At 41.4% G+C, this 24,848-nt stretch overlaps 1 protein-coding gene across 1 annotated transcript; it reads right to left on the reverse strand.

Annotated features, from left to right (window-relative positions):
* Window positions 1-1,921: 1,921 nt before the first annotated feature.
* On the reverse strand, window positions 1,922-8,562 carry LOC147914385 (prorelaxin-like). Its single transcript, XM_087444549.1, has 2 exons — window positions 8,199-8,562; window positions 1,922-2,472 (listed from the first exon to the last, which is right to left on the reverse strand). Exons 1-2 carry the CDS (start codon window positions 8,407-8,409, stop codon window positions 2,132-2,134), a joined length of 552 nt encoding a protein of 183 aa, XP_087300675.1. The 5' UTR covers window positions 8,410-8,562; the 3' UTR covers window positions 1,922-2,131.
* Window positions 8,563-24,848: the final 16,286 nt, after the last annotated feature.

The raw sequence follows: 24,848 nt of genomic DNA on the forward strand, positions 1-24,848 counted from the left end.
CTTCTGTTCCCTTCTTTTCCTGCCTGAAACATGCTCACTGAGACCCAGAGGTGTGGCAGCCACCTTGGGACCGCGAGGTGGCGAGCATGAGGAGGAAGGCCTATACGGGAAGCACAGCTGACTGAAAAGGTGGGAGGAGACTGCTGGCATCACTCAGATGCTAAACAGGGTTGGATGTTTATTCCACAGGCTTCTTTGAAGCCACTGTTACAGACTTTTCTGTTAGTTACAGAGAATACAATCCTAACTGATGCATATATATAAACAGAGTAGATTTGTTGTACAGGAAATATAATAAGCACACACTCATCAGTTTCTCATGAGAGTTTTAGGAGGACTTTAGTAGCATGAGAATTAGATATCTTAAAGGTGTTAATTGATTAATTGAGGGTTTGTAGTAGATGGTTGACCACAGATTGTCTTTGTACCACTTAAAAAGTGGTCAGATCATCAGAGGTAGTGAAGGCAGATTCTGGGACTGGGAGCCCTGTCTCCAGGGCTTTTGAGGAAGAGCAGATGGAGGAGCTGGGCCAGGGCAGGGTCTGGGGAGATGCCTGTTTGTCCTGTCCAGGCTGTAAGTTTCCTGGTCACCGCCCTCGTTCTCCCGGGTTGAAATTTCCATTTCAGAGAGCACTCTTCCTGGCTTTGTCCAAGGTGGCTCCTGGCCTCTGAGGTTCTACTGCCATTTATAAAGTTTTACAAGGCAGCCTTAATAAACTAGAAGTCTGCTTGTGATTAATCGTGCACGGGGATTTGAAATATGGTGTCGCTCTTTTAATCCCTTTAAATTCTGCTAATAGACATTTGATGGCGAGTAACTTGCTATTTAAGTGCATTTTTCTATTAATCCCACCTGAAAATGGATGTGTACATAAGTTGAAGGTACTGGCTAAATATGAAGATGATAACTACATTAACTTACTATCTGAACAAGTTTTCATATCATTTCACAGTTATTTTGTTACAGAAATGGTTTGCAATTTCTAAAATGGTGAACATAAAGTTTATTCCCTTGCTAAACTAGTTCTTGTATACATGACGCTGAGTTGTTTATTCTCTTCTATATCTATTATTCACTTTTCTCCTTAAAAAAACATAATTTACATTTTAGTGTCGTAGACAGGAGAACTAGAAAAGAATCCTAGTTTGAAAAATACTTGAGTTTATCTGGCACCAACTAAATTAAATTGATTTAGTGTCCAATCTGATTACAATTGATAGTTCAATAAGACACAAAAATCTTTTAAAATCTACCAGAGTGTCCAAGTTTCATGACTCTTTGTGTATCCAATCTAAGAGTTAATACTAATAAAAACATTTTGGTCCATTTTGTGTACCTGGTGTTAGGCATTGTGTAAGTTGTGTTTGCTTTTTCTTCTTCTTTTATTGCTATTAAAATAGTTTGTTTAATCTTAAGTAGTGAAAGAACATTCGGGCATTAGGTCTGGAGGAAAAGGAGTAGGTGACAGATTATAATTCTTTTTTTTTTTTTTTTTTTTTTTGTGAAGAGGATCGGCCCTGAGGTAACATCTGCCAATCCGTCTCTTTGTGCTGAGGAAGACTGGCCTTGGGCTAACATCCGTGCCCATCTTCCTCCACTTTATATGGGACGTCACCACAGCAGGGCTTACCAAGCGGTGCGTCGGTGCGCGCCCGGGATCCGAACCGGCGAACCGTGGCTGCCACAGCGGAGCGTGTGCACTTAACCGCCTGTGCCACCGGGCCGGCCCTGACAGATTATAATTCATCAAATACAAATTTCAAAAATAGACTTATCCATTCTCAGTAATGCAAGACATAGCGTTTTACTAAGCTATCTATTTTTAAAAATTTTTTTGAGTTATTGTGTGTGGTGAAAGTAATCAAGATTTTATTGTCATTTTAGGTTAACAGTATTAAACAAGCAAAAAGAATTATATGATTAAAAAAGAGATAAAAATACTTTTTTGGATAAAGAGTTTTATTAGCAGAAACTACAATAGTTGAAGGAATATTTTCTTACCAAATGAAAAACCTCAACACTAAAAATGATTTCTCATATGCTAATAATTAGCGCAGTGACAGAAACATCAGTGAATGTGTCATGGAGAATACACGTGCACATTATATGAAATACATAATTAGCTTCATCTCAGCATATTCTAGCAAGTTCTCTTACGGTACAACCTTGAGAACAACACTTATTACTCAGTTTGAACTGAATCATTCTCTTCTTTCGAGAATGTTTATCTAAGCCTAAGTTTTTTAATTCTGAAAGACTGTTGTCTTCTGCTACACTGGGTCTGTTAAGAAGGATTTCCTTAAATTCTTCAAAGTTAAGATCTGAGTCCTTTAACACAGGTCGTTGTAGCTCCCTCAATGATGGCTGCCTCTCAGACAGTGTTGCCTTCAGCTCCTGTGGCAAATTAGGAGTGAATTCCAACATCGTATTTAAGGCTTCTGCATCTTTGGTGATGGAGGATGCCATAATTTCTAAATTAAAAAGAAAGGAGGAGGAGGAAAAATATTCATGTCAAAGAACATCAGGAAAACTGTAAAAGTTTGCATAGACGAAAAGCAAAGCATTGCCTCAAGAGAATTAAACATCAAAACAGAATCAGTAAGTATCCTGGTATCTAAACAACTTAGCTTATTATAGTTGCACAGCGTAAAGTTCTACAACATTACCAAGGTTCTGCTTTACTCCGCTTGACCCTCTGTCATCTCTCATGTCCCCTTCATGCTTTCATCATAGCACTTTTGAACTTCTTGACATTTCTGAAGTCATCTCGGTCATCGAAAACACTCAGTTTCACCACACATGAATTTTTCCTACCTGAGTAATTTTCTTCCATTACTAAGCTACTTCTGAGTTATGATAATAACCATTGCAAAGTATATTAATGACTTTTACTATCAAATGTTTCATGGTGGCAAGTTACTGCTTCAGGATAAAGTTCAAAAGGCAGAACTTCCAATTGCTCTGATCTAATAGGCAGGAGATGCCAGTCTCTGATGTCCCTCATACATCTATTTAACAATTTCTCTTCCCCAGAGTATTTACTCCAAATCAATAGCATTTTACATTAGACAGAGAAATGGGTTAAAAGAACACTAACCAAAAATCACTGGCTTTAAGAAGAGATTAGTCTTTTGTGGTGTGCATACAGACTAATGTACTATGTATGTTTTTTGTTCCAATGTTGTGGATCGTGCACTACGCCAGTTCTGTGTGTTCCCTAGGAGGGGAGCCTGTTCTTAAACAGCATCCTAGGATGGGCAAATATGAAAGTAGGAACTTGGGCTAGGAACCTGCAGGAACCAGCTGACGTCTTCCTTCTTGACGCCCATTCGGTTCAGTTGACCATTCACTGACTGTTTCCATGTCTCTGGCAGTGCCAGGTAGGAGATGTAAATAAAAAGAAAACATGTTTACTGCCCTCAAAAAGCTTTCCGTCATGTCAGCTCTCTTCTAACCTGACTTATCCCGATTACCCTATTTTGAGAGTTTTAGCACCAAAAAGAATTAGAACCACAGATGAAGTTTAAATTATAGTGTAAACCTGGATCAGTTCTTTTGTTGTTGTTGTTGTTAAATTAAATTATTATTATTTTAAATTTTTTGTTTATTGCAGTAACATTGGTTTATAACGTTGTATAAATTTCAGGAGTACATCATTATACTTCTATTTCTGCATAGATTACATCATGTTCACCACCAAAATACTAATTACAACCCATCACCACACACATGTCCCGAATTATCCCTTTCGCCCTCCTCCCTCCCCCCTTCCCCTCTGGTCACCACCAATCCAATCTCTGTCTTTATGTGTTTGTTTATTGTTGTTATTGTCTACTACTTAATGAAGGAAATCAAACGGTATTTGACCTTCTCCCTCTGACTTATTTCACTTTGCATAATACCCTCAATGTCCATCCATGTTGTCACAAATGGCTGGATTTCATCGTTTCTTATGGCTGAGTAGTAGGTGGGCGTGCAAACTGGTGCAGCCACTATGGAAAACAGTATGGAGATTCCTCAAAAAATCAAGGATAGAACTACCATATGATCCAGCTATTCCACTGCTGGGTATTTATCCATAGAATTTGAAAACACCATTGCGTAAAGATACATGCACCCCTGTGTTCATTGCAGCGTTATTCACAATAGCCAAGACTTGGAAGCAACCTAAGTGCCCATCAAGGGACGAATGGATAGAGATGTGGTGTATATACACCTGGATCAGTTCTTGCTGTTCTTCATGGACAGCAAAGCTGTCCTTTTCAGCTTATTCATAAGGCATTACTCTTGAAACAGTGGAAACAATGAGGCCAAGAGATAGAAATCGAAGCATGGAAGGCCGACTCCTCGGTAACCACTGCTGCCTGCTGATCAGAGAAAAGCATGTCCCCTCACCAGGCCGGATGGTCTGGGGCTGGTCCACTTCCTATGAATTCTGTAGCAAGAGTGTCAGTTGCTCTCCTTTCAGCCAACTACAAACTTCAACAGCTGAGTTTTCAGTGGAAAGAAAACATACTTGAGCATGTTATCTTTCCTCCTAATGCTCTCTCTCCTTCAAGTTCTAAGCTGGCATGGACAGAGGAGAATTTATATCATTTTTCAGTAGTCAGAAGTTTTTGCATTTTCCCTCAGTGAGACATCCTAAGTTTAATTCAACCTCCTCATAAACAACTCTCCTTGCTGTAACTTACACTTTGTCTAGTTGGTGCCTTATTGAATGCAGAGAAAAGCTGACAGTAACTTTCCAAATACCTAAAGGCAGTTAATGAATCAGGCAAAACAATTGTAGTTTCGATGCTTTTCATTCATAGGCTGTGTTTTCTGGCACTCTTCTTTTGATTTTATAATTTAAAACCTTTTTATTCTGAAATACTTTGAAAGTTACAGAAAATTCACAAAAATATGACTGAGTTCCCATATATCTTTTTTTTTTTAATTTTGGTAAGAACATTTAACATGAGATCTACCCTTTTCACAGAATTCTAAGTGTCCAATACAGCACTGTTATCTATAGGTGCAACGTGATTACATCCGATTTCTAGAACCAATTCATCTTGCATAACTGAAATTTTATACACGTTGATTACCAACTTCCATTTCCCCCTCTTCCCAGGCCCTGGCAACCACCATTCTAGTCTCTGCTTTTACGAGTTTGACTGTTTTAGATACTAGGGCTTTTTCACTTAGCATGATGTCCTCCAGGTTCATCCACGGTGTTGTATATTGCAGAATTTCCTTTTTGTTTCAGACTGGGGAACATTCCCTTGTACGTAGACACCACATTTTCTTTATTCATTCATCTGCACATGCACGTTTAAGTTGTTTCCATATCTTGGTTACTGTGAATAGCACTGCAGTGAACGGGGGAGTGCTAATCTCTCTTCAAGATCCTGATTTCAGTTCTTTTACATAAATATGCAGAAGTGGGAGATTGCTGGATCATATGGTAATTTTTTTTTTTTTTCCTGAGGAACCTCCACACTGTTTTCCATAGTGGCTGCACCCTTTTGCTTTCCCACCAACAGTATACAAGGGTTCTAATTACTCCACATCCTCGACAACACTTGTCTTTTGTATTTTTGGTAATAGCCACCCTGACAGGTGTCAGGTGAACTCTCATTGTGGTTTTGATTTCCATTTCCCTGATGATTGGTGATGTGGAGCATCTTTTCTTACACCTGTTGGCCATTTGTACGTCTTCTTTGGAGACATGTCTACTCTGGTCTTTAGCCCATTTTTAAATTGGGTTATTAGATTTTTTGCTATTGAGTTGCAGGAGTTTTTTATATATTTTGGAAATTAACCTCTTAGCAGGTATATGATTTGCAAATATTTTCTCCGATTCTATAGGTTGCCTTTTCACTCTGTTGATTTTTTTCCTTTGTTGCGCAGAAGTTTTTTAGTTTGCCGTAGCCCCACTTGTCTAATTTTGCTTTTGTTGTCTGTGTTGTACTCTTTTATTAAAATTACTTTTTAAGCTTGTTTTGAAACATTTTGCAATCTCCCACAACTTTAGCTTCTGGAGTCTAACTAAAAGATAATATTCTAATAGACGTGAATTCAAACACCTCTTGATCACTGTATTTTGCACTAAAATCTAAGATAGATCTCTTCTAATTAAAAATGTCTACCTTATTTTTAAAATGGGTGTAGAGAGTGTTATTTCCCACACTGTGTGGGAAAAATGGTTAGCTAACAACTTAATAATGTAAAAACAAATAGAAACTAACAACAGAGGTTTTAAAACTCATGAATTACAAATTATTGACATGTACTTCGAAAATGATTCTTAACTTGTAACTTCAACATTTCTCTGGATCCTCGCAGGCGATATTTTTTTAGATTATTTGCAGTTAAATCACGTACTGTGGTATCATTAAAGACAGTTCTTTAAAAATACTTGAAATTCACAAGTCCCTTCTATAGAAACAGAAATTTGGCCAAATATCTATATAGAAATGCGCTCAGAAAACCATTTTTAAGCAACAATTTGAAATCCACCGAAATATCCGCTAGGAATGGTTAAATATAGATGGTAGGCTTATGGCATAGAATGCTATAAAGAAATTTTAAAGTATGTTTTTGGAGAATTACAATGTGAGAAACTGCTCACACTATAATGTTAAGTGAAAATGCGGGAGATATACACACATATCTCCAAATGTTAACATTGCCTTCCAGTTCCTCATTTAATACAGATATTTTCATTTTCTCATTAAATCCACATATTTTCAAAGTCTTTAATATCCATAAGTGCTTTTCATTTTTCTTATTGTATTTATGTATATTTTTCAGTCATTAATGTGAGCATATTACTTATTCATTCAGAAGAAGTGCAATCTGGTCTTCCGTTACCTCGAACAGTAAATCTCTAAGCTCTGTGGGTCTCTTCTATTAACATTATACAAGAACTACGTAAAAGCTTGCATTTAATAAATCAATCTCTGACCAACAATGTAGAAGAGTAAAGCCACTAGCTTTATAATCATGATTGAAATGCCATAACAGGGAAGTAAATGTACTTAGTGCACAAGGAGTTCACGAGGGTCACTTATATACAGGATATGCATATAGCCTATAAAATAGAGTTGTGGTTTATCATAAATTGCATACGTGTTATGAAATATAAAACACTTATTCATCATGAAGCTCACCTTCTCGGAATTTCATGTGACCCCGTTACACTGATTAGACTAGGCTGTACCTCTGGGAAAGTTTCCATCCTTACTTAAACTCACCTTCCAATTTATCTTTATAAATGCTTTATAACTAACAAATTGTTTTGTAAACCAAACCATTCCAGATTTGAACTGTACACAATTCTGAGACTTTGCTTTTAAAGAAAACCCACTGCAGCTTCCACATGCTTGAGCCCCCAATCAGTTCTCCAGCAGTGCTTGTCTGAAGGGCAAACATCCCTTGACTGTCGGTCCCCTTCAGTTTCTCTTGCAGGGCGTCAGGCCCTTTTCTCTCTCTTCAATCCTTTCTCTCCCAAATGAATTTCAAGACCCGGTTCAAAGAGGTGGGAGGCCATGCTCTCCCCTTTGGTGAAGTTCACAAATACAAATAAAATTATACTAAAAGAGGAAGTTTTCCAAGGCATGGGCGCTGGCCCAGCTTTTGGACAAAGCAGGAGAGTCGTGAAATCGAAGGCCCTTCACGTTTACCACTCCAGGACCCTATCAGAGGTCTCTGCCCCATGCCCTCTGGCGCACAAACACGATCGACAATCAGCTCACACCTCTCTCTTAGCCCCCTGTCGTCTCAAGTCCAGATGTCCTGTCCAGTTGCCGCAACCGCCAGCACGCCGGTTATCTGGCCCGCGGGACCTTGACTCGGGGCTCAGGCCCGTCTGCGCCCCACCTCCTGCGGGTCTTTGGGCAGCCTTCCCTCCTCCGTGGCTTCCCCCTTCTCCCCACCCTTCACCCTGGGTGCCAGGAGATGAAGGGCACCAAGTGCCTCTCAGGTGAGGCCGCTTGCTGTTCCCGCTGCTTCCCCTCCATCTGGTGAGATCCCCGGTGAGACCCTTAGTAGAAAAGCAAGTTACAAGGAAAAAGCCCGAACTTTTAGCCGCCAGCATCGGAGTCGCGGCCGCGGGCGGGCGGCTAATCAGGTCTCGAGCCAGGCCGTTCTGATTGGCCGGCACCCCGACGGCACCCAATGGGAAGTGCGGAGCGGCCGGGCCGGGAGCTCTTACCTGCCGGTGGTTCGGCGTCCAGCCCAGGCTCCTGCAGACTCACAGGCTTTTTCTTCCAGTTGATCGAGCCGCAGATCTGGATCCGGCGGCGGACTAATTCGCGGCCGCATGCCTTAACAATGTCGTCGGGGTTCTCGCCTGAGATGTCTCTGGGAAGTTGGCTCAGTAGCAGCCAGACTCCTAGCAGGTAGGACAAGCACAGGCGCGGCATCCCGGACCTGATCTCTGCTGCTGGACGTTTCAGCCTTTCTCTGGAGACTGCAGCTGCTGTGTCGCCTGCCAGCCTCCGCCTGTGTGCCTAGACTTCAGGCTGCTTTCCCTGCTTGGCTCCAGCAAGCTTTTATAGCCCTTGGGCTCCCGCTTAGACCTTGACTCGGTGGTCCCAGCTCCACCCCAGTCTCCACCCACCTCCTTGGAATGCCCCACTCCCCGCCCCCAGCTGTCCCTCCCCTTCTCACCTTTCCTCCAGTTGCCCATCTTTTTGTTCTTGGCCCCTTTACAGTTGTTTATTTTTCTCTCCTCTTTCCTCAAACCGTTTGGTATACTTAGGGAAAGTCAGTCAGTAGTTGAAGTCTTTCTGGTATCATCAAGCTAGGCATGGCCACTACACTAAATTACATCCACAAAAATAAAATTGAGATCACCCATATTCTCACAACCCAGAGGTTTCCAGCTTGAACTTTGCTGCATAACCTTCTAATCTAAACAAGATCATATTAGATGAATTAGTATAGTGTCTGGCGTATCGATCCATAGAAAAATAATTAAGGAATGGCAAAATTGTTGACAAGAGAGAACTGATGACTTTTTATCTAAATCCTGGTAAAAACATGAAAATTCTCAATGCATCACTTTAGGCTTGTACAGTGTCCTCAGTTTACAATGCGCTTTTCCTTCGACTCTTCTGGTTTGATTATAACTAGTTACTTGAATATTTTAATTTGAGATTGTATTCTATAGCTCTAGAGACTGGAGAACACACACACACACACACAGACATACACAAACCAATAAAAAGATGAAAAGTGTGGAATCTCACAGTTTTCAGAAAGAATATTTTGGCAACACATGTTACAACACAAAAATCATGTGTTTATTATTATTATTATTATTTTACTGTATTCTGTTTTTGTATTTGGTGAGGTAATTTTTCACACCTTCTAATTTAACTTTTAAGAATTCAACACAGTTTGAGATAATATGCTCGTGAAACAAGCTTTCTAGATGGACTGTAGACTTTTAGGTGCAAATAGGTTCATTTTATTTGCTTGTGTGCATAATGTACTCAGATTACCTCAGCTCTACCAGGTAAACTGGAGACTTGGAGGAAGTTAGGGTAGCTTTGAATTAAAGTAATAACTCAACAACCACTTAGTTACAAATAAAGCTATGGGATAGAATAATTTTAATTTCCAGATTGCTGCTAATTTCAAAGGGCCCGCTGCATTGGTCTAAGGCAAAGCATTGTGGAATTCTTCAAAAAAAATCTGACCAAAGCTCTGAGATGGTCGGAGGTAGTGTTTCTAGAGCTAACATCCGTTGCCAGTCTTCACCTCCTTAAGGCCAGATGGACTTGTTCAGTGCTCCACCCCTATGACCACCTAGTGGCTCTATTTGTTCCTTCCTTGGGGCTAGAAGATGTCCTATCACGTGTAGAAGCTCTGACGAAATTTACTCCACAAGCCCTTAATGATAGTCAAGCAGGAATAGTCTTATTAAATACTGGAATGTCTTTAATGAGCAAGGCTGTCCTTCAAAACAGAATGGCCTTAGATAGTCTACCTGCATTCCAAGGTGCTACGTGCGTAATCATTCGAGCTGAGTGCTGCTCAGACAAGCAGTTTGGGAGAGGCTTCTCAAACCTGAGGTTTGAAGGTATTTTTGTGGTTGACAGTCCTTGCAAAAAATAATCCATTTGCCAGGCTGGGCTCCAAAGTAATTGCTTGTTTAAAATGTAAACATCCCGGGGAGGGTTTCATTTGTTCAGCCTTTGCCTAGGTGGTCTTACAGAGTCCTCACAGCTGTCCAGTGAAGTGGCCATTCTCCTATTTTACAGAGAGAGGAAGCAAGTTGAAAGTGGTCAAGTAACTTGTGCCACTTTGTCTAGCACATGTGCCAGACGTAGGCTTACCTACTAGTAAGGGTAACAGGCAAATGGAGGATTCACAGCCTTTTCAGGCACAACTAAAAGGCATTTCTTGTTCTTAAAACAAACAACAGCGAAAAACCAAAGAAACATTTTTAAAGGGAAAAACCAAATGTGTGCCGTGCACATGTCTGGCAAGTGCTGGAGCTGGGATTCCTGCCTGTGTCCACTGGATTCCAAAGCCCCTTCCTTTGATTCCACTGCCTCCCTTGGATCCAACTCCAGCTGAAATTGATCTGCATAGTGGGGCCGGCCCGGGCTTAGCGGTTAAGTGCACGCGCGCTCTGCTACTGGCGGCCCGGGTTCGGATCCCAGGGCGCACCGACGACCGCTTCTCCGGCCGTGCTGAGGCTGAGTCCCACACATAGCAACTAGAAGGGTGTGCAACTATGACATACAACTATCTACTGGGGCTTTGGGGAAAAAAGGAGGAGGATTGGCGATAGATGTTAGCTCAGAGCCCGTCTTCCTCAGCAAAAGAGGAGGATTAGCATGGATGTTACCTCAGGGCTGATCTTCCTCACAAAAAAAATAATAATAATAAATAATAAAAAAATTTTAAAAATCTACATAGTGAAGGTTTATAGTGATGAAATCATGGAAAGCAATAGGATATACTGGAGTACATGAGGAAGCCAATTCGTTTAAAAACTAACTTGGCCTGACCTTGTTTTGCCAGAAAGCCCGATGTGGCCTGTTGAGCATGCATTGTACATCTTCTTTAAACAATTACAGTGTTCCAAAGCCAAGAACAATGCCCTTAAAGATAGGCATGTTGCCTCCCCCACATCAGCATTTCTTTAAGGCTAGCATTTCTTCCCGGAAGCTAAAGATTAATTACTGACCTGTTTTAACTCATCTCGTGACCACTGACCTGCTGACCACCGACTTGCTGTCCTCACCTTGTGACCACTGAGCTGCTATGGTAGCCAGGCATCTCGTGACTGTAGTAAAAGAGATAGTCCTGTCATATGTGAGGTGTGTTCTTTCTTCCAAAATGGTATATAACCACTCTGTACACCTCGCTACTTCAGAGGGCTTCCTTCATTGGAGAAGGAAGCCCCAGGGCTATAGTCCTCAGACCTGTCTCATATAATAAACTCACCCCAATTTTGATTTATAGATTGATTGTGGATTCTTTGCATCAACAATAGATAAACATTAACGTCTTTAAAACAATCATTGTAGGAACAAAGCAGTAAGCAAACCTATAGGTTGACTGCCTCAGTCTCCATTCTAGACCCGTCTCCCTTGCCTACCTCAGCTCTCTAGCCTTTGAGTGATAGAAATGACTTCCCAATGTCTCCTGCAGGTAGCAGTGTCCGTGTGACACGGTTCTGGCCGATGCAACATAAACACACATGTGGAGGTTTCTGGCAGAGCCTTTGCTTTTCAGATCTAGGCACTAAGCCTTCTTCTGTGTCCTTCTTTTCCTGCTGGAAACATGAACGCTGAGACCTACAGGTGCAGGAGCCGTCTTGGGACCGTGAGGTGGGGAACATATGAGGAAGGCCTATATGGGAAGCACAACTGACTGCAAAGGTAGGAGATTCCTGCTGGCATCATTCAGATGCTAAAAAGGGTTGGAGGCTTGCTCCCCAGGCTTGTTGAAAGCCACAATCCCACTCGAACCTCATGATAATCAGTGCTGCACTGGATCCATTTTTGTTTGTACGCTTCTTCCATCGTTTTGTTGGGATTGGAGGAAGAGGAGAGATAAACCCTGGTGTGTTTTCAAGCAGCTTGGTCAGAAATCAGTGCTGACTCTCTATCTTGTAGATGGCCTCGGAACTACTCTAGGTGTTTGTGCTTTCACTTCGGGTTATCACGCTGCTTGATCACAAAGACTGAAACAAAAAATGAAGGGAAATTGGAATCTTCAAAAAGTCTCTTGTCAGCAAACCTTTGGAAATCTCTTGGTTAAGAGATGAGAAAACATCAATAAATTCATTATTTTCCTTTTCCTTCTTAACTCTACTCAAATAACAATATATGTTCTAAGGACGCTCGGAAAGAATCATGCCACTAGATGGAAACTCCATGTGAACAGGGATCTTAGTTTTGTCCACTGATGATACATGCTTGTCATGCAGTAGGCATTCACAATAGGTCCCTAAATATACTCGTTTTATTGATCACTATCAATGTTAAAATATTTGGCTTACAATTAAGGCCCAACATTAAATGCCGCCTTGACGTCTGGTGAACTGCAAGGGACCGACATGGCCTAAACACAAGTTCTTCTCCCCACTCTGCTCCCACAGATAAAGTCCCTAGCTAAATAATCCTCTTTACGAAGAAGACCAGGCACAGTTCTTGCTTATCCCTGAGTAGTGGGGTTCATTTCCTGCCAGCTCATGGAATTATTCAAAGAAGCTGATCACATTCTTCCACGGTAACCATGGTTACCTCACCCTTGATACTACAAGACCTGCCTCACACAACCCCTGGTTGTTCACTCTGTTCTGAGTGCAGCTCCCACGTAGCCTTGTGAGGCAGGCAGCAGCATCCTTCCCTGGGCTGTGAGTATATGTGACTAGTAAACTGCTGCCAGTCTCATCTGTGCAGTGTCCAGGTGTCGAATGTTGTGTGTTGGCATCCCCAAAACCTTGGGGCAGAAATTCCTCCCTTACCAACAGGGTGAATAGGAGGCCATTAAGACAATTGGCCCAATCATGACCGTGGACATGAGCAAGATGGCCCAATCATGACCAAGGACATCTGGTCAGCTTTAACTAACTGCTCTAGGCTAACTGGACTGATTCCATGATATGGCAAAGGCTACCTGAGACAGATCTACCAGCTGCTGCTGGCTTGTGCTTCAGGCATGCTCTGTGTTTTTGTCAATATTGCCATCTCTCCCCACTCTAAAATGCTCCCATCCCAAAAATAAGAATTATTGTTAATTTACTATACTACAGTTTGACATGTTGTTGGGTTTGGCCTGTGTTTGGCAGGTGGTCTCTGAGGCTCCCCTGTAAAGGCTGGGAGAACTAACCTTAACTGATTGACTCTTGAGTTCTATTTACCAAGAGTCCAGCTAGAACAATCTGATCACTGCATCTAGCCTCGTGACCATCCCTGGCAGCTTGGGGGCAGCCATATGGATATTATCTGTGATTGTGCATCCTTGGACAGGCTTAGGGATGGCCTTCTGTGAGGTGTGTGGAAAGGAAGGAGACCACCATCCTGGGCGGAATTAAGTATGGCACCCTGGTTGCTTAAGAAGAATTGTTGCTTAGGCAAAGGTAGTGGCCTTGCCCGTCTCAGGTCCTGTTGCTTTCCCTTGTGCTGTTGCGTGCATTCTTTTGACCCCATGAGTATCGAAGGTGCACATCCATGGAGGCCCGTGGCCAGGTGCTGATGAGAAAAGAAAAGGGGAAGGAGCATTTGGTACCAGTCCCTTCCAAAACACCAGAGGAGGTAACTCAACTGCTCTCCTAATGTGAAAATCCCTATCCAATGTATGTAGGCTTTGCTTAGTGTTGCTAATTACTAGCATACCAAAGAGCTAATCTGACAATACAGAGCTTGAAGGCCCCCACACAGGCCATAGACAAAATGACCTTGTTGGATGTGGACCCTGACTCTGGGGAGATTGACTGGCATCTGTGGAGGAGAAGGAGGCGGCTACCTACAAAGCCAGCTGTTGGGCTCCTGAACTTTCCCATAACCACCCACCAGTCCCACACAATGTGTGAGTGGACTGAGACAGAAACTGAAAACCATGACTTTTTGCAGCTAGAGATACAAAACATTCTGAGAGAGATTGTACAGATAGAAGAGACACAGAGAGAAATGAAAGCCAATAGGTGTGGTACTGTGGTTCACATACCTAAGAGCAGATAGCACAGCTATCTTAAGTATGTTAAATAGCTCTTCTGCTGTTGCTGCCTATGCTTCTGTCACAACAAAGATCCTGATCCTGAGCCCTATAGGGGAAAACACCCATTGCATCCCTATGTCACAGCAAAGGAGTTAATTCAAACCTGACATAAGGCCAGGGTCTTTAAACTCTATAAGGCAAGCATTGCCATGTGGGTGGCCCCTAAGCCTGACGATACTGATATGAGACTCTGGAGGAAGAAATTGATAGAGAAGGGTAGAGAGGAACGCACCCCCCACCCCCAAAATTATATACGATGATCAACCAAAGAAGGGAGGAGGAGAAAGAAAGAAAAGGAAGGAAGGAACCTGGGTACAGGGTAAGGAAGAAAACTGAAACAAAGGTCCACAATTTGACCCAATTGGCAATCCAAAATTTACTCAAATAATGTATACAACAAAGAGATGAAAACGTGCTGATTGGCTCTTGAGCCTCTACAACATGGGTTTTGAATTAACTTTAACATCTGCTGAAATGCACCAGTTGGCAAACTTTCATGGACTTAATCAATACTGGGGCTCAAATTACAGTTCTACCCGGGGATCCCACTAAATATTAACATGGTACCCCCCTATAATCTTAGGGGAGTTACTACCTATCAAATAGAGAGCAAATAGGTGTGTCTCACCTTAACCATCAGATGTCTTATCGTGCCTCGATTCCCCATTGCACTTATTGCCCTGAAATAGACCAAAGTGAGCATAGATATTCTGACCTAAGGAGTGATAAATTAAAATTAAGTCTTTCACACTTACATATCAGCTTAACAAAATGGGACCCATTGACCCCCTCCCCCTGAGTTAAAATAGCTAATATGGCTCAATGTAAATTAAAACAGGGTCTTCAAGGATTGCAGTTTATACGACCTAGTTAGTAAAGGGGTTATTATCCCCACTGCTTCTCAATTTAACACCCCAAATTGGCCTGTTCTTTACCCCAGAATGAATGAATGGTGCCTCAAGGTGGATTATCATAACCTTAATGCTGCAGTCCCCATCCATTGAGGCCTCAGTACCCAGTACCCAATATTTTTGAAATTCTCAATTCCATCCAATCAGCAATGGTCAATATTTTACTATCATAGACCTGGCTAATAAGTTCTTTTCAGTGTGTATCTCAAAGCCTCTCGGCGGCAGTTTGCCTTCGCCTCTGAAGGGAAGCAATATACATTTACCTCTGGGTACCTCTGCGGCCTTCCCGTTATACAGTCTTTGCAGGCAAGATCTTAACTGTGTCCAACTTTCTCCAGGAGCACAGATATGACATCACATTGATGATATCCTCCTCTGAGGAGATTTATTTGATATACTCACTAAGAACATACGAATACTCACAAAGGAGCGCACAGAAAGGGACGGGCCCTTGCCCCACACATAGTGTAAGGCCCCACCACCTCTCTTAAATTCTTGAGAATTACTTGGTAAACTGAGACCTGATCCACCCCTGATACTGTCAAGAAACCGCTATTGAGCCTCTTAGTCCCCACAATGTTGATACAAGTCCAACATCTTTCACCCTCGTTGGGTTGTGGAGTCAATATATTCCTTATTTACAACTTTTACTTAATCTCACTGATGCTGTAACTTACAAACTGACCCACCTGAAATGGGGCCCCCTCCCACAAAAGGCTCTAGAATTTCTCCAATTTGAAATCAAAGGGCATTCCCATTAATGCCCTCTGAGAAACCTTCATTGTAGAGGCTTTAGTAACCTCCCTTCATGCCTCCTGGAGTCTCTGGACCACCTGTGATGGCCATAAATTGTCCATGGTCTTCTAATGCAAGAAACTGCCCTCCTAGGCCCTGGACTATATACCATCAGAACAGCAATTGCTGGCCACATACTGGCCTCTCCTGGAAATAGAGACCTAGACCCTGAGCCTGTGACCCTCCATCCCCAGCTGCCCATTATGTGTTGGGTCATGGCAGCAGTACCCTACAAGCTCAGCATGGCTACCAAGTCCTACTTGCTGCAGAATGAAGCCAAACCTGGACCTGAAGGAGGAGGTAGCCTCCCCTGTCCTCAGCCCCTTGCCAGATGCCAGGATGCTGAAGGAGGGTACCCCTCTTCCAGACCCCTTGGCTACCTGGAGAGTCCTCGATCAACTGAGTGAACAAAAATGGAAGTTTGTATACTTTGTGGATAATATCATCACCATATACGTGATGAAGCAACAGCATTCAGTGGAATTTGCTGCTCTCCATCCCTTAACTGGAATGTCCCTGATAAAGGACAGCACAGTTGCCAAACTTCAGGTAGTTATCTGCACTGGATGCCCTGGCCAATAAATGGCTCCATCTTTACATTTCACAACTCTTGGACAATTGTGTAAGAGTTGCCCCAGGACACTCCTTCTTCCCATCCCCCATAATCTAGGATCTTTCCTTCAGTAGGATGACTGATCCTTCAGATTAGCCAATGATCCATGGCTCCCACTCTGAACCTGGATCTTTCCCCCAGCTCAAAGTTTCCTCAACGTTGTAGCGTATTAGAATTATCTGGGGAGCTTTGAGAAACCCCCGTGCTTATGTTGTATGCCAAAACCGTTAAATCAGTGTATCCTGGTGTGGGAACCAGGCGTCAGTATTTTTAAAGGTTCCTGGTTGTCTAATGTGTACCAGATAGTAGGTAAACCACCTTGGGTAGCCACTGCCCAAAGACTCTGTTGAAAGATTTGGGGAGTAATTCCATTGAGTTTGTTACTTATGCAATCCTGAAGAGACTGATAAAGTTAAAATTCTTAAATACACCAGTCTTTTTGCATAAATGGGTTACACAATACTTTAAATTGTATTGTAAAGAGCTAAGGTCAGTAATACAAGGATATTCTAATTAATATAGTGAAAAACAAAGGGATATCTATTTTGTAACTTGTCTAGGGTTCTAGCCAATGTTTTATAGAAACACAGTAATTACTCTACTCCAATCTTGTAACAATGGAACACGTGAAAAATTAGTACAAAGACGTTCAGTCATGAATATACAACCTGAGCCATCATACTTTATTCCTTCCTACTTGACTTTCAAAATTAACCATTTATTTTGCAAGGACATCCAGTGTCACTTAAATATGCATATATTTGAAGAAATTAACAAGTTATATTTTATATTTACTTGTACCTGGATCAATATACCAACCTTGAAAGATCTCAGAATAGTCCTTACTAACTGTTCTCAAACAATTCTCAAGAACTTATTAGCATGCCAGAGATGATATAGTAAAGCTTCTAATTTAGAAAAACATATAATTCTGTTGCTATTCAAGAAGTATTGTTTTCACAGCAACTAGTTTGAAGAGAATTGTAAATTGCACTTCTCATAGAAGGAAGTTTAATTCTTCTTTTTCTGTTAACATCAATTGATAGGTGTGATTGGCTATATTATTTTTTAAAAAGTGAGGGAGATACCCAAAACCTTTTGACAAATGGAATCCTTCTGAACTAAGCTGACCAGTGGAGAAGAAAACTGATTAAGAATCTAGGGCAAGCTGTGTGCCTCTGTGTGATTATGAGCTCTCTTGAGCTATGATTTAGTGGCTTCTAACAACTGGTTTATTAAGTGTTGAGGAGGGTGCTCTGCCTGCTGTTTCGTGTGCGTAGAATATCTGCTGATGTCATCACAGTGAGTGAAGAGAGCTGCTTCTCACTTGCTTCCAGAGATTGAGTCTATTAGACTCAATAACCAGCTGTTATGAATGCCTGGGACCACTTCCCTAAAAGGCACAATTTTTTTCTGAACACTCTATTTCCTGCTTTTAGGTTTTCTTGTCCACAGGCCCGGATACCTCACACTCTGGGTTTTCCAGGACAGCTGTGATTTCAGTTTTATTCTTTTCAGAAAATATCATTTGTTTAATAAATAGTTGCATTCGTTGAATTTATACCTTTTTTTGGTGAAATGTCATCTAAATGCACCAATCAAATATGACCACTCATCACATCACTTACTCTAGTTTTAGTTCTCAAACATCTCCACTGTGTCCATAGAAAAGGAATAGTCATCTTCTGAGAAAATGCTATCAGTTTCAGCTATCAGTTGCTCCTTCGTAAAACAGAACTCATCGGTTTATAGGGTAGAATGAAAATAGCAACAGACAGGCAATATGCTTTGGAGAATGTCAATAAACATAGATGGATATGTTGAGTGCTTATTGTCTGCCAAATACTTTATCTGCATCATCTCATTTTTCATCCCTCCAAGCAGCCCCTGAGCTGGGTAATATTAGTCTCACCAAACTACTAGTGAGGTGATGGAGGAACGGAGATTCAGTCACACGGTCAGGTCTGGTGAGCGGAGGGGTGATGGTTCACACTGAGACTGTCAGTCTGCAGAGCTTGGGCTCTTAACACTTGGATACTGACCACAGTCTCCTGACAAGTTTTACAAACATGAATTCCTTTTGCGCACACAACAATCATGTTACACAGGTATTTACCCCATTTTACAGGTAGGACTCAGAACTGCTTTGCCAGAGATCACACAGTTAGCTAGAGTCTGTGTTGGGACTCAAGCAAAGACTTCGGATGTTAAATTCAGTACCTTTTCTACCACACCAAAGCCTCATCTCCCTTAGTGCCCTCAGGTAGTCAACACAGCAATGACATATTGATTTGATTTTGACAATTAACTATAGTTTAGAGTTTTATAATTAACGATGCACATATGTAACACACACCTTCATCTTTTAAGGATGAAAGACACGTTTTCTAACCCTTTAATTCCTTCACCCACTTAAAGCAAATCAACAAGTTTAAAACACCAGTTCTAAAACCCTGCTCCTACTTAAGTGCCCTGTCGAGGGACATGGGCTCTCTCTATTTACCCTTTGATAATTTGAGGCTTGGGAAATGACTTAATAAAAAGAATAAATCGTAAAGAAAAATATCTATAATATTTTTTTTTAACCTGAGCAGGGATAATATTTTAATTTAGTACATAGCAAAATACCAGTTAAATTTTGGTACACTGCTCATAAGAGGCATGAACATTGCCAAGACAACGAACAGTGGAAACTTATTTTTCCAAATTGATTTTGAGCTGAGTATCTTGCATATAACTCCAAGATAAGTAAATAAATGAGAACCTGGAGCTCTAATGAAATAGTTTTAAAATTAAATGATTTGTTTTGGAAAGTATTGACAATTTTGAGTTTGACAAATAAACTTTCTCCCTGGAATGTATTTTTAAAATCCAAAACCTTGTGATTGCTCAGCTTTTTAGCTTTCAGTCATCTTTCAATATGGTTATTTGAAATCGGGTGAAATAGGAAATCTTGGAGCTTGAAGAGTAGATAACAGTGAAAATGTTGTAGTACAAGCTCACTACCTTTTTGTGTGTGAGGAAGATCAGCCCTGAGCTACCATCCATGCTAATCCTCCTCTTTTTTTTTTGTGCTGAGGAAGACCGGCTCTGAGCTAACATCTATTGCCAATCCTCCTCCTTTTTTTTTTCCCCAAAGCCCCAGTAGATAGTTGTATGTCATAGTTGCACATCCTGCTGGTTGCTGTATGTGGGATGCAGCCTCAGCATGGCCGGAGAAGCGGTGCGCCGCTGCGCCTCGGGATCCGAACCCGGCCACCAGTAGCAGAGCGCATGCACTTAACCGTACGCCACGGGCCGGCCCACTCAGTACCTTTTAAATTAGCATTTTATGTTGCCAACATCACCAGCAATCTTTCCATAATCATTTGTTAATTTTGTGTAGCTGGTGAGCTAAAAAGTAATGTTTGTTCATCACTCTTGGGAAAAACAGATACATTTCAAAAACAGAAGAGAATCTAGATGATTGAAGTATAAATTCAAAGCACTGTTTCTCGACTCCGGATGACTTGGAGACATCTTTGATTGTCCAACCAGGATCGAGGGGGGTTGCTATTGCCATCTAGTGGGTAGAGCCCAGGGATGCTGCTAAACCTCCTACAATGCACAGGACAGTTCCCACCACAAAGAATTATTGGGCCCCAAACGGGCTGAGGTTGAGAAACCCTCTATTAAAGCAACAGAATAGTTTCATTTACACTATTAAAATTACACACTCTTATACACTATTAGAACTATTCAAGTAATTATAGACCATTAGTAAAATGGTGTGTGATATTGAGTATAATGGCATATTTTGGGGAGTTCAAAAATATATTGCTTTAAGGTCTTTAGACTCGAGTTCTCACACAGAGTATTGGATGTTCAAATATTTCAAGGGCCAGCATACTTCTTGAGAGTATCTGTATCCTATACAGAAACTGGTCAGTGGCTCAGGATTCAGTCCTCTTCTGCTGAGGCGGGTACCTTGCTCGCCAGTGGCTTTGTTCCTTGGTTGCTTTGGCCTTGAAATCCTGCTCTCTGCTCACTGGCATTGCCAGAACAACTCACTGGAATACTTTTCTTCAATCAGCATGAATAGTCTTTAGCGAAAGCCTCTATATTCAAATTCTAAATAAAAGGATCTGGCCTATAAAATCAATACTATTAAGATATAATATAAAAGTAATTTTTTTTAAATTTCTAAATATATGTATTAGATGCCAAATGTTAAAATTCAGTTCTTTCAGTCTTCCTGTTCCCTTCACTGTCTGAAGAATTCCACCCTAAAGCCATAGGAGGGGCAGAACAAAGGAGATGTCCGTGCTGGCAGGGCTAGAGAAGACTGTGGTGGCTCAGAGGGGAGTGTTGGAACCAGAGAAGAGTGAGGAGGGCGTCCACACTGGGGGCAGGGAGGAAGGGAAAGTGGTCCAGGTGTGTGGGCCTGAACTGGCTAAGGAGGGCTTCCGCACAGTGGGGCAGGCTAGTGGTGTCAGCGTTTGAGTGGGGTGAGGGACACATCTATCTGTGTGATGGGTGGCCCAGCATGAGTGGTTGGAGCTCAAGCAGGGTGAGGTGGGGGACCTGTGCAGGAGGGCTTCCCAGCACAGGGTGCTGACACCCAAGCAGGCTGAGAAATACAAAAAGACAATGAGATGATGCCTTAGGAATCCCGAGGGAAAATTATTAGTAATCAGGAATTCTGTACCCAGCCAATCAATCTGCACCTTTAGATATGTAAGGGCTCAACATTTTTCCTCTATTCACTCTCTCTGAGAAAGCTACAAGAGGATGAGTTCCAGCAGATGAGGGAGCACAACACAGAATACGGGAAACAAAAGACCCAACACAAGAAGAAGGAGAAGGGAACCCCCACCATGGTGGTGAAGGGAGAACTCAGGAGGAAAGCTGAGTAGCAGATGTAGAGTGGAAACAGTCGAGGTGAGAACAGGTCAGAAGTCTCCAAATTTCTTCAAGAAGAAGATATTCATTGAATAACCGGTGAGAACGGATGTCTTGGGAGGAGATTTAGAAACCAGCAAAGAGTTTGAGGTTAAAGAACTGATAAATATGTAAGAACATTAAGCACATAAAACAACAATAAGACTTACTAACTCCAGAGAAGCAGGAAGCTGAGCAAGAAAGGGAAAGTAACTGTACTGTACTACATGGCATGGTTGTGACAAGTGTTTTCATCATCAGTATAATGTCAACTCTGAATACTGATCTAGCCAAAATGATCACATAACAGGAGCAGAAGGATTTTTGCAACCATATTCATAAGATATATTGGTCTATCATTTTCTTTTCTCATGTTTTTGTCTGGCTTTAGTATCAGGATAATGCTGACCTCATAGAATGAGTGAGGCAGCATTCCCACTTTTTCAATTTGTTTGGAAGAGTTTGAAAAATGTTGGTGTTAATTCTTCTTTAAATATTTTATAGAATGTCTCTAGTGCATTTTTCACTTCAGTTATGGTATTTTTCAGCTTCGGGATTTCTGTGTGATGCCTATTTATAATTTCTATCTCTTTGTTGATATTCTCCTTTTGTTCATATATTGTTCTCTTGGTTTCCTTTAGTTGTTTATCCCTATTTTCCTTACGCTTTTTGAGCATATTTAAGACAGCCGTTTAAAGATTTTTCTAGTAAGTCCCGTAAGAGGACTTCATTAGGGACAGTTTTTATCCATTTATTTTGTTCATTTCATTGGGCTGTATTTTCCTGTTTCTTTGTATGCTTTTTGTCTTCTTGTTAAAAATGAGGCATTTGAAAATACAGCCACCTGTCCCTCTCTTTGCAGATTGACTCTCTGTTAGTGAAGTCCTTCGTTGTAGAGCAAGGCTTGCTGTGAGCCTAGTGATCAGCCCTAGGTGAACGTTTAAGGTCGTCTGAGGTCTTGTCATAGCATGTGTGTGGCTTGCTCAATTCCTCCGTATACATGGCTTGTTTCAGCCTTAATTTCCTACAGAGTCTTACCCCACTTCTCCTCAGCCTGTAGATGGTCTCTTGTATATCTCCATTGTAATTTCTTGCCCACTCACCTGTGGGTGTGTATTTCTGTAGTCTTCTTGCAGCTGTGAGTAACGCCCATTGCTTTTCCCACCTGAAATCCATGTGACGGGAAGCAGGCAGCTGTCATTTATACGTAATAATTTGAAAATGACATTTGCTCTCCTCCCTCCATTTGAGAGGGGAAACTGACAACAGGGCTGCTGCCACTTCCAGACCAAGACCACTGTTGCACCGGCGAGGTGGTGTGGGAAAGGCAGTAAAAACATGGCAAAACTTTGCTGCTGTCCTGAAAGTGGCTTCTTGTCTGTGCATTCACTTGGTTGCTGTAAGCCTTTGACTCTTCTCTGAAGTTCCTATAAAGTTATTTCTGCAGTTTCTGGGGTTTTGGGGGTTTTTTTTTAATGTTTCTATGGGAGAACAAGAGCTTGGGGATTCCTATTCTGTTATCTTGCTGAAATTATTCCCTAAATTTTTAAAAAATTCTGGTAAAATACACATAACATGAAATTTACTATCTTAACCATTTTTAAGTGTACAGTTCAGTGATATTAAGTTCACTCATATTATTCTGCAATCATCACCACCATCCAAGGTCACATGCTTTTTATCTTGCAAAACTGAAACTCTATACCCTTTTAAACAATAACTCTCCATTCCTCCTCCCCACAGGCCCTGGAAACCACCAGTCTACCTTTCTATCTCTAGGAATTTCACTATTCTAGGTATGTAATATAAGTGGAGTCATGAAGTATTTGTCTCTTTGTGACTGTCTTATTTCACCTAGCATAATGTTCTCAAGGTTCATCCATGTTGTAGTAATAGTCAGAATTTCCTCCCTTTTTAAGGCTGAATAATATTTGATTGTACGTATATACCACATTGTACTTTCTATTCCTCCATCAGTGAAGCTTGTGTTGCTTCCACCTTTTAGCTGTTGTGAATAAAGCTGCTCTGAAGATGGGTGTACACATATGTCGAGACCCTGCTCTTAACTCTTTTGGGTGTATACCCATAAGTGAATTTGATGGATCATATGGTACTTCTATTTTCAGTGTTTTGAGGAAGCACCGCACTCTTTTCACATCACTCTACCATTTTACTTTCTCACCAACAGTGCACAAGAGTTCCAGTTTCTCCACATCCTCACCAACACTTGTCATTTTCTTGATTTTTGATGGTAGCCATCCTGATGGGTGTGGGGTGGTATGTCATTGAGGTTTTGTTTTGCATTTCTCTAATGATTAGTGATGTTGAGCATCTTTTTCATGTGCTTATAGCCCATTTGTATATCTTCTTTGGCAAAATGTGTATTCAAGCCCTTGCCCCATTTTTAAATCAGATTACTTGTTTTCTTGTTGTCTCTAAATTTTTAATTTTGTGATCATTATAGAGTTGCACACGGGAATGTAAGAAATAACACAGAGTGAGCCTGACTACACTTTTACCCAGTTGTCCTTAATAGCAACGCCTTGCAAAACTATGGTACCATATGACAAGTAGAATATTGACCTTGATACAGTCATCATATACATCTATTCCAGCACCGCAAGGAAGCCTTATAGTCACACTCACTTCTCTCCCATGCCCACCACTGGCCTTAACCTTGAGAAAATGGTTCTCTATTTTTACAATTTTGTTATTAGAGTATTTTATAAAGGGAATCATACATTACATTACATTTTGGGATTGGCTTTTTAAACTCAGCCTAATTCTCTAGAGATTGGCTCAGGTTGTTGCATGTATGTATCCATGCTTGGTTCATTTTTTTTCTTTTTTTCGTGAGGAAAATTAGCCCCGAGCTAACATCTGTTGCCTATCCTCCTCTTTTTTGCTGAGGAATATTGGCCCTAGACTAACATCCATGCCCATCTTCCTCTACTTTATATGGGACGCCGCCACAGCATGGCTTGATGAGCAGCGTGTAGGTCCGTGCCTGGGATCGAACCTGCAAAGCCTGGGCCGCTGAAGGGGAGTGTGCAAACTTAACCACTACTCCACCAGCCCGTCCCCTTGGCTCATTTTAAATGATGAGTAGTATTCCGTGCTATAGATGTACTAGAGCTTGTTTAACCTTCAAATGTGAAGGGCATTTTTAGTGGTTTGAAGGTTTGGTTACTATGAATGAGCCTGTTATGGACATTCATAGAAAGTATTTTGTGTGAACATAAATTTTCAAATATTGGTTAATGTCTAGGAGTGTGATTTCTGGTTTGTAAGGTAGCTGCATATTTAGTTGTGTGTGTGTGTGTGTTTTAAGAAACCGTCAGATGGTTTTCCAGATTGATTGTACCATTTTATATTCCCA

The sequence above is a fragment of the Ceratotherium simum genome, chromosome 20, assembly GCF_057802395.1.
Source record: "Ceratotherium simum simum isolate JZ-2026a chromosome 20, ASM5780239v1, whole genome shotgun sequence".
In the NCBI taxonomy this organism is placed as follows: domain Eukaryota; kingdom Metazoa; phylum Chordata; class Mammalia; order Perissodactyla; family Rhinocerotidae; genus Ceratotherium; species Ceratotherium simum.